This window comes from Micropterus dolomieu, linkage group LG18 (assembly GCF_021292245.1).
Source record: "Micropterus dolomieu isolate WLL.071019.BEF.003 ecotype Adirondacks linkage group LG18, ASM2129224v1, whole genome shotgun sequence".
NCBI classification, from domain to species: domain Eukaryota; kingdom Metazoa; phylum Chordata; class Actinopteri; order Centrarchiformes; family Centrarchidae; genus Micropterus; species Micropterus dolomieu.
Genome location: NC_060167.1, coordinates 8,513,775 through 8,524,498, shown reverse-complemented (window position 1 = coordinate 8,524,498; position 10,724 = coordinate 8,513,775). Strand labels below are relative to the sequence as shown.

General features: G+C 40.5%; 1 protein-coding gene across 3 annotated transcripts in view; it reads right to left on the bottom strand.

The window, feature by feature from the left end:
- LOC123956484 (monoacylglycerol lipase abhd6-A-like) overlaps nucleotides 1–10,391 on the bottom strand; it is a 13,769-nt gene extending 3,378 nt beyond the window's left edge. The window contains exons 1-7 of one of the 3 annotated variants that reach the window (XM_046028696.1): nucleotides 8,824–8,878; nucleotides 8,218–8,410; nucleotides 5,462–5,577; nucleotides 3,018–3,177; nucleotides 2,239–2,352; nucleotides 504–636; nucleotides 244–419 (exon numbers count right to left, since the gene is read on the bottom strand). In XM_046028696.1, coding sequence (XP_045884652.1) covers nucleotides 244–419; nucleotides 504–636; nucleotides 2,239–2,352; nucleotides 3,018–3,177; nucleotides 5,462–5,565 — 687 coding nt within the window. In that variant the 5' untranslated portion in view covers nucleotides 5,566–5,577; nucleotides 8,218–8,410; nucleotides 8,824–8,878. Of the gene's footprint in view, nucleotides 1–243; nucleotides 420–503; nucleotides 637–2,238; nucleotides 2,353–3,017; nucleotides 3,178–5,461; nucleotides 5,578–8,217; nucleotides 8,741–8,823; nucleotides 8,879–10,269 lie in introns of those variants that run through there. The other 2 variants (XM_046028695.1, XM_046028694.1) reach the window with 2 other exon arrangements.
- Between the last annotated feature and the right edge of the window lie 333 nt (nucleotides 10,392–10,724).

Genomic DNA, 10,724 nt, shown 5'->3' with positions numbered 1-10,724 from the left:
CCCGCACACACACACACACACACACACACACACACACACACACACACACACACACACACACACACACACTTCCATTGGTATTCCACAAACACTGAAACAGCAGCAACAGTACTAGCTATAGAATACCATTATTATAACAGTAGTTGCCCTGATTTATTGATACTGTATATGGAGAAGGAGTATATGTGTGAAATCTAAAAAGTGTCTATTATGGATCTCAGACCAGGCATGACAGCTCTGTACCTGCCGGGGGAGCTTGGGGGGGGTGTGGCAGCAGAGTTTTAGCATATCCTCCAGCTCCTGAGGAGTGGAGGGTATCAGAGGAATCGACTCCTCCATCCGACTATTCTCCTCCTTCTGATTTTTCTCCAACTCCCTCAGCCGAATGATGAACTCAGACTCTGTGGGATAAACCAGGCCTGGAGGAGGAGGAGCAGACTCAGGTTTGAATCCTGGAGGGAAACACTGAAACACCATGTAGATCAGACATCTGCTGAGTTTACCTGCAGGGCATATCAAGGTGGCACTGGACAGGTGATCGGGGTAATGTGCAGCGTACACCCCTGCGACGTTCCCACCCATCGATGTCCCAACCAGATGGAACGGTCTTTTATCCAGACCGATACTCTGCACAAACTACACAAGCAAAGAGAGACAGACAGGTGTAATCTAATTTATCGTCTCCCAGGAGAACAGCAGTGTATCCATCCGCTCAGTGCCTCTGTGCAGTGTCTTCAACTGTAGCGTTGGTTGCCAGATCTGGTCGTAAGGAAATGTTTTGGTTGTAATCTCTGTACAGGCACAGGGGTAACAAACCTTCAGGAAGCTGAAGACATTGCACCACAACAAGAAACACTTCCAGCATATAACCCCTTAAACCACAAACTTTGGGTTTTACATATCTGGTTGTGTACCAATTAAAAAAACAAGATACTACAGCTTTAGAGTTGCTGGTAGGTGTATTTTTTTTAACTTTTGACAGAATCAGGCTAGCTGTTTCCCCCTGCTTTCAGTCTTCATGCTAAGCTAGGTTAACCACATCCTGAACCATTTTTCACACACAGACATGAGACTGAAATCCATCTAAACATCTCAATCTCAGGAAGAAACAATTTACCAGTAACTGAGGGGCGATGTCCACAGGGATAAGTCACTGAAATGTGGGGAAGCTTCCTCAGATTAATTAATGGTGGGCATCATTAGATGGCAATACAGAAAGCTGTAATGCATGTTGTGCGTGTTGTTTGTGTGGTTGTGAGAAGGATGCTGTGACCTATCTTGCTGTGCTTTCAGTTTTCTTTCTTGTTTTCTGTCTGTTACCTGTAGACCACCACATGAAAAGTATGTTTTGTAGTGTTATGGGGCAGGGGAAAAATAAAAACCTAAATGATAAACAAAGGTAGACGGACATCGCCAGAACAATTCACAAATGTGTTTTAATCTGAAACCTCTCTGTTTATTTTAGATTTCCAAGCAGCGTTATCAATAGGCGCAGACCAAAATGCCTCTGGATGCAATTGGACAGACCTACAACCGATCCGAGCAATTAAACGTGACGTAACGCTGAGCAACCGAAAAATGTCTACAGTGTGCGGAGACGAGGATGGGATGGTGTTGATATGCCTGTGAAGAGGAATTGCCATTTTTGCCATCAGAATCCAGAGGTCTAGTTCGTATAGTACTTACGCAGTAGTGGATTCAACAGAACGTTCCATATCAGCCATCTTGGTTGTCTACGTAAAAGCGCTCTTTTGTACAGCCATCCTCTCAAACCTGGTCATTATTAGATAAACAGTGGTGATTTACCCAACCAGGTCCAGGTCAACAGGAAATATGTCTGAACGGGAGAGGGGGCCAGACACATTTGCCAGAGCAAAGAAAACATGAGCTTTGTCTAGTTTGGACCTTGACCTCAGGTTACATTTTGATACCCCACCACACCACAGCGTGCCGTTATTCATGACATGCAAAGGTGACTGAGCGAGGAGTTCCAAAGACAGACTACATGATCAGGAATGTTAATAACTTTGGTGTTTGAGTTAAACTAGACAGGATAAGGTAAAAGATTTCTGACATGCCAGTTTTCCATCAGGCACTTATTATGTTAGTGTGCTGATGTCATGTAGTCTGATCCTGGCATTAAACATGTGGAGGGATTTCCATCTCCTGTAAATACAATAGGGTCCATCAATCTGTATTGCATTACAGCGTGTTGTATTAACACACACTCGCACAGACCTGGTGGATTCGGCCGACCTGGCCCTGAATGCTGTAGTCCTCGGCACCAGTGCGACTCGTGCCCTGGTGCCCCGGCATGTCCACACACACCACATGCTGGCTTCTGGGGAGATGCTGCACAAGAAAACAAACACACCCAACTGAAATGAAAGATGATCCACACTACTTACTAATTCTGAGCAGGATTTTAGTATATAGAGTGTTCACACTGGAAAACTATTCTCCCACAATGCAATTCACAGAGGAAATGGAGCTCAGCTGGGAAAAATTCAAATAAAATGTTGATGCTAGTCAAACAGATCCAGGAACTATTAAGAAAACAAAAAATAAGTATTTGATCAAAACAGAGACATTTTGCTATTTCTTAGCGAAGGTTAACTGGCAGAAACATCCCAAAGTTGCAGTTTGATTGCTTATTTGTGACAATTTGTATGTAGTACATGCTGTATAAATTTAGTAGGCCTATGCAGTGTGGATTTGTGACACCTTACATACATCCATTCTTCCCTCTGAGCTTCTTCCATCCCTCCTCCCTTTCTTCTGTCCATCATTCCTTAGATAATTTCTTCCATCCTTCATGCTTTCCTTTAATCCTTCTTTATTTCCCTCTATATTTTTACACTCACTTTCTTTTCCTCCTCCACTTGTTCCTTCCTAGCTCTCTTCTATTTCTGTTTTCTCCTCTTCACCCTTCCATCCAACCACCATTCTTCTTCTTAAAAAGGGTATTTGAGAAAGCCAGACACCATCATTCCTAACGGTGTGTGTGTGTGTGATACCTTGATGACAGGCAGCCACATGTCCTTGCTGGCGGAGAAGCCGTGCAGCAGCAGCAGTGATGGCGTGGTGCCTCCTGGCGTCCCCCGGCTGGCATAACAGAAGCGGTAACTTCCACTGTGAGAGTAGCGGACCACCAGCCCCAGCCTGAGACGCAAAAACCTGAGGATGATTATGAAAGGGTTACTAGAGCTATTTATGTGCATGTGTGCATTTTTATTATGTGTAATATTTTTTGCAATTGCATAATGTGTTTATTTAAATGTACAAAGTCTCGCTAGCATCCCATTGTATGCAGTGTTTATCACACCCCACAGTACATAAAAATAGATTTATAGTTGTGTGTTAAGATGTTACAGAGCCACGCACGTATGATGTGTTTCTCCTTAAATATGTAACTTCTGTCTGTCCTTCACATCAGGTGCAAGTTAAACTTACGTATTGAACAGAAACATTATTGATAATTGATCTATTCATAGAGCCCCAACAGATGCTGCATTGTCAACGGTAAGTGTACCTGAACATGACTGTGCACACAGATATCTTTGACTTTCGGTTAAATTCTGCTTCACATAAAGTTCTTCACTGTAGCTGTTTGTAATTTCACATCTTAAAATGTAATGATTGTCCTGATGGTATAGAGGACGGGTGGTCATTAAAATCTAAGGGTTCATCTTATGGAGAGCAGGAATGTTAGTAGAAATTCTCAAAATCTGGTCAATAGATGTTGAAACGTTGTATGTCAATCTGGACCAAAGCGTTAAATGGACTGATGGACCAAAGTTTCCATCTGTTTGGGCCAGAAAACATTCCCGTTTTTACTCACTCACTAACATTTGCTAATAAGTGCTAAACATAGTACAGCTGATACTGATGAGAATGTAATTATTTTTGAACCAATTTCATGGCAATACATTGAATAGTTGCCGAGATATTTCACTGGAAGAACAAAATGTGGAACTCATGCTGGAGCTAAAGAAAAAGTCAGAGGATCACCAACTTCATTAAGATTCATCCTTTGAGCATAGGGACAGTCTGAACAATATGTTGTACCAATTTAGTAGACAGAAATATTTCACAGGATAACTTTAACCTGCTTGTGTTGCTGGAGGAAAAATAAGAGGATCAACAAAGTTGGTAGGAATTTGCCTCTGCCCAAAATTCCATACTAATTCATCCAACAGCTTTTTTAGATGTTTGAGCATTGACCGAAGTAGTGGAACAAACGACCGACTGTCAGATCGACCAACATTTCCTTTCATAGAGCCATATGGATGAAAAACAAAATAAAACATGTTTCTCTGAGTACAGATATTGGGCAACAGTATTCATACAGTAAGTCATATCTGAAAAACTGCAGTATCTACATCGGGTAGGCTACTCAGCCTGTTTAACCTTTCTTGTGAGATTCTGTCCATGAGGACCACAAACCTCTTTTATACTTTTCTAAACATTTTCTGTATCATCTTAAGTTCTTTTTGTTACTCATTGTGTAAACAGCTTGCCTAATTTAAATTCTAGTCTAATTCATTTTAATGTAACTTGCTGCTGACAAAGACGCTATTACATGAAAGTGACTCAGCACTCTGTGTGTGTGAGAGAGAGCGAGAGAGAGTGGGTGAAACAGCAACAATAATCTACCAAGAGGACAACATGTATGGGTTTGTGTTCTATTTTATAATTTTTTTTTTACAGCTTAGACAAAGTCCAGCCGGCCAGGTCACTCTAACAGTCCTGCTCCTTCACAATGAAAGTGTATTTTGGAGACATTAACATTACAGTGGAACAACAGCCAGAAATATACAGCTGAGACACTACATTCCTATTAATATTTAAAGAATTTAAAACACAAATAAGTTTACAACAGCAAGATTATGTGATTGTGCGAACACAACTTGAAGTCCAGATAGATTACAACGAAATACCTATGGGTCATCTGTGTTACTCTGCTGCCAGCAGGTGTGGTGTATTGTGCTTAGTTTGTCCTGAGGGTGGCACTAGAAGAAAGGCCACATGGTCAAATTATATGTTATTTTAATTTTCTATATATGGACTGTTGAACAGAAAAACAGTCAATGCCTGTGCCAAAGCAATTTAAGGTTCCTTTTGGGAGTTAATAAAATATGAAATCCAATCTGTCGCCAAAGGGGAAATTACTAGCAAACTACAAAAAACAAACACGTCACCTTTGGAGCCTTAACACGTAAAAAACAGTACTTCATAATGCCTTATCAATATATATCAATGGATTATAATGAAAGTTAAATCCAGCTTTAGGAAAAAGTAACAAGTGACTGTTGCTTTACTGAAAAAAATCTACACATTTTTACAGTAGATTTATTAGTTAGTCTGGACTTAAGAACTGGTATTACCAGGATTTCTAAACTTCCAGTAAACTCTAAGGAACCAGTCTGTTGTTTTAATGTGAGTGTATTTGTGTTTTTACCAGTTGTAGGCCTTAAGGAGCGCTCCAGGCCAGAACAGGAAGGAGGTGATGAAAGCGAGGATGGGGACAACTAGAATACCTCCTGATAGCATTATCAGCTCCATCGCTGCACACTCCTTAAAAAACATAAACACACAAACAGACTTCGTCATTTGCTCTCAGCTCAGTTTCTAAATTGTGGATGCTGACCCAGTGCCGACTGACACCAGAGTACTGCAGTGCTAAGAGTCCAGTAAAGTTAGCTTTTCTGAGTCAGAGATCTTGCTGAACAGTGCAGTGTTTAAATTTAAAGGCAGGGTAGGCAAGATGCATCTGAAACACTTTGTTGAAATTGTCTTTATACACCAATACATATTAAAAAGTTAGGTGCTACCAGCTGTGCCGCGACAGGAGCTGCCCCCGTGCAGGAGGTGATATCTGCGTGGCTTTTCAACGATAGTGACAACTGAGGAACACCAAGGGGCTGAAAAATTTCACCGTGGTGGCTTTATTTTTGCTGGACAGGTAATCTGGCTTTCATCATTTTGATGGTAATTTGTTACTTTCATCGCTAGCAAATGTAGCTACCTACTTAGCATAGAGCTAACTGTTGCTACGAGTGCAGGCTGGTGTAGGAGCCAGAGTAGAGACAATGAATTATATCTAGCTGTAGGTGAGCTGGAAAAGAGCAGCGCGAGCTGTGTTTTCCAACGCTAATATTAGGTAAGACAATGCGTGTGTAGACTGCGCCGGTTTAGTTATTCACTATCTAGGTTTATTATACTATGTTTACACCTTGTATCTAATCTGTTTGTGTAATTATCTTGTGTCTGCAGGCGTTGTTTGACTGTATGTTACTCTTTTACAAATTATGTATCTGTGTGTTTGTAGTTAGGAGAGACATTTCAACGTTAGTGGTCATAAACAATGATGGCTAAAGGTCCCCAACTATCTGTGTTTCTGGTATATAAGCCATCTATAATATAGTTTTGACATTGTTCGTAGCTAAACCTACTGTGTGAAGACATTTTACTGTAATTGGTGCTGTTATGCCATTATTTATTTTACCAGAAGTAAAAAATCCTGTATGTTTTATTTCTACTGCGCCTTCAGGTCACCTGCAGTCTTCCAACACCCTGTGCTTCTCACCAGCACACTGATCGGACCATGCTGGCTGGCCTGGATTACAACCACCATGTCCACAGACCAGCCAGGAGAAAAGCTGATGACACAATTCAGTATGTTGCGTTATGAGTACTCTTGTGCATTTTACTCAATACATTTATAGGTGATGAGTCAAAAAATATTAAACAGTATGAGGAATACAGATAGATGGTGCTGATTTATTGTTACTGATTGCATTTTATGTGGAAATAGTTTACTAATTACTCTATAAGAGAACAATGTGAGGTGTTAGAAACTTTTCACTAAGCTGATCCTCCTTTTTGTATTATCAGGTACAGCAAGGTGGAGCTTGTACTCATTGAAGGTGGAGAAGGATTACAGTTACATCGCAGACCTCCAGAGTGCCGTGGTCCTCCTCCTCCTCCTCCGGTTGTCTACTACTGAGGAAATGCCTAGAAGCAGAACCAGGAGACCTGATGATCCCTGTCAACATGGGGTTCAGTCAGGTGTCCCTGCCCCAACTGTGTTGCTAGATGCATCAAAATATAAAACAAAAAGTAATATGGTTGGTTTTGAAATGTGGTAATCATGTCAGAGAGGTGACTGTGATATATTTAATCATCTCCACAGCAGTGATACGATGCTACGAGTAAAGTCTGAACTGTCTTTATAATCAGTCGATGCATCTGGACACACCTTGTCTCTTCCTGTATTTACTTATTTTTATTGATGTTTTAAAAATGATCTATTTGTGATATAGGTTGTAGTTTTAGTAGTATATAATAACAAAAACAAGTGTTATATCACTCTTTGTTGTCATTATTTCAGACATAAGACATAAACGTAGCTGCTTGATTGTTTATGCTGCAAGTGTAAAGAAAAGGCATTTATCATTTTCAATGTTTTATTTAAAAAAGAATGAAAATATTATCCAGAATAGGGAAAAATATCTTTGTATTTTCTCTACCCTCCTGGGCATAAAAAGAAAACAATGTACAGGTATTCATCCACACAGTGGAGGGAATTATTTGTGTAGCAGTTGGTGACATTACATCTTACACCCTGGTAGGATTAAATCTCTGTATTGTCCTGGTGGATCAGGATAACAGTTGCATATCTTCCAGAAACAGCAACTTTGTATCACGACTCTGTGACCAAGTGCTCCACATTGCCACACTACAAACTGTCTGTATGCTGTCTGACTGAACGATCTGTTACTCTGTCCTTTGTCTGAAAGGTCAGCCTTGTGTGGTGCATGGAAACACTGTAGTCTGGATGTTGTCCTCAGATTCTGGCCTGTAAAGGAATATGTAGTTGTTAGAACCCCAAATTGGAAAGATTGGTGTAATAGGAAAAAACATTCCTCAACATGATCAGATATTTTTATTGAACAGTGGTTTGTTGTTCTCTAACAGGACTTCTATGTCCACATTACACACCAGGTCAACGTACATAACACAGATGAGCCGATGGCTGAAGCAGAGCTGTAGTTAGTTGTTGTAATCAGTAAACAATACTAAAAAGTAATAACAATAGTGATGGTTTACATTTATAAAGCACTTTATTTTTGACAGTCAAAGGGCAGAGAAACTTTGAGACAAGTACACTGGGAGATAATTGACTAATATTAAAATATATATGTATAGATATACCTGTTCATATGCTGTTGTTGGGGCGTGAAGCTCGATGCAGGTCCTAGAAGATGTGCTCCTTGGCTTGCACCTTGTCCTCCCCGTCCTTCTTCGGACCCCGGCAGCCCTCCCTCCTCTGCTTCAAAAGTGATCGTCTGCCGAAAACTGATTGCCGTCTGCTGGAGCTGTATTGCCCGGTCTCTTCAGTCTCTTTCTGGCAAGTGAAATAGCCTACTGCATTTTTTGGGTTGTATTGGCCATTTAAAGGTATTTTAAGAGGTAAAAAAAGTACTAGGTGAACTATAATCTGTCAAAAATAACTCTTCTGAATGAAATCAACTAATTTCAGGGCAGAAATAACCTTTCAGTTAATAAGAAAAGGCTTCAATCATTTTCTGGCAAGTGAAATACTGCATTTTAAGAGTTGTATTGGCCATTTAAAGGTATTATAACAGGTAAAAAAAGAGTGGATTGGTTGGTAGGCCTACACAACAAGTAAAATAATGCAGAGTCATAAGGATAATTGCAAAATTGTCTTCATTTTATGTCTAAGTTGGCAGTAAGTCATGTTAATTAGGCTACAGCCCGTTTTCCAAATATAAACAAAAATATTACACATAGGCCTACCAAACATCAGTTTTCGGCAGACGATCACTTTTCGGCATGACACCTGTCTGTCACCTGGCCTGTCCCGGTTTGTGCTTGGCTCTGGGGTGCAGTCCTCATCAGAGACAATAATGCTGTCACCATGGAAGCTCCAACATGCAAAACAACGTACATGTTATGAGTCTAACACGAAATACACGTTCATGTATTGTAACTGATGGAAACGGGAAAATGTGTATCAGCCTGTTTTTAGCTTTGCCCAATGTTACCGCAGCTGTTAGCACAGCTACCTGTTGCTAACAGTTAGCTAGCCAACTCGTTACTGATTAAAACTCGGTCTTTTAAAAGTTATCCAATAATAAGATGCTAGCTTCATAGTGAGTACTAACAGTTAGTTGTTTATTTTCATAATGATAAAGTTAGATGTTTCTTACCCCTGATGTGAGCCGCTGCTCGTCACACTGTCCTCGTCCTCCTGCGGTGTCGGCAACGCGCGTTTTTTTTTCTTCACGTGTTTTGGGGGCGTGGCTTTGGAAGGAGCTCTCAAGGGAGGGGGTGGGAGTTTCTCTGTTGGAGACTTTCAAAATCCAGCATTTTCTGTCTGGTTTCTCAAACTTACCTACCCTGCCTTTACAGATGTGAGGGTTTATTAGGCAGGGAGGGTCTCAAAGCTGTTGTCAAGTTGCATTGTGGGACATGTAGGACCCAGTGGAAAAGTAGTACTGAACTACCCGTTTAGGTATACTTTACGGTTTGTCTACAGTACGTGATTCCCAACTTTTGTAAATTGGTTTATACAGTTTGCCTGTATTTAGAAATACAACAGGCATGAAGTGATAAAATGAAGTTTTGTAACATAATGGCTTGCTCTAACCATGCACACTTAACCCTGTCTTCATGAAAATCTTTGTTTTTTCATTTTTGTTATTATATTTCACTTTAGTTTGTTGTTTTACCAACAATTTTTATGGAGGTCAGTTTTTCTATGTGAACAATTGGTGTCGAATAATAACATAAACAGATGGATCAGATCATAAAAAAACATACAAATTCAGAGAAGTGGATCTTGAGGCTTGGGGTTAATGTTTTGCCAAGGTCAAGACTGAACTTTGATGCGTTTGTGTGTTATGTAAAAGAGAGTGACGGTGCAGAAAACGGAACTTCCCCTTTACCAGATCACCACTGGTTTCCTGCTAGTTTTAGAAGATAAACGTTTTATAGGCAAATAAAGGTAAGAGGTAGAGAGGATGTTTAAATCAACTTTGAGAAGCAGCAGAAATAAATATTAGGCTACATTTCATTTATGATTTTGAAAGTGTCCGTTTAACGTATTTGAGAACACATCGCATCTCACATCCCCTGTAGGCTATATAACCACTCAGCTATAATAACAGCGTCAGCTGCTTAAGTGAAGACATTTTCATTATAGCATGTTTAATAATGATCTATACAGGAGTGGCATCGTACCTGTCTGAGTCCTCTTCGATCTGTCACAGAAAGCTGTCCTCCATTCAGTCCGCTCCTCCTCCTCCTCTTTCACCCAAATTACACAACAGCTTTCATCTTCACTTAAAGGGAGAGTATCAGACTACAGTGTTGTGTTCAGGCACTGTCGGAAATCATGAATTCATGCGTAAAACCAGGTAAAACAAATGCACAGGGGCTCCACATGAGGGCGCCACCATCTTAGGTCTGTAGGCCTATTGTGTATCCACCATTTACATTTTACAGTGTTGATGCTCCAGCAGCTCAAGAGTTAGAGGCCAACACTCACACGTGCACAACCTGCACTATCTGATCCCACTTTCTCAATCTGGCATGACAAAGGTCTAAAAACCTGCAAAGATCTCTACAGGGATGGTACTTTTCGTAGCTTTGCAGATATGTCGATTGAATTTCAGCTTCCACTGTCCCATCTTTTT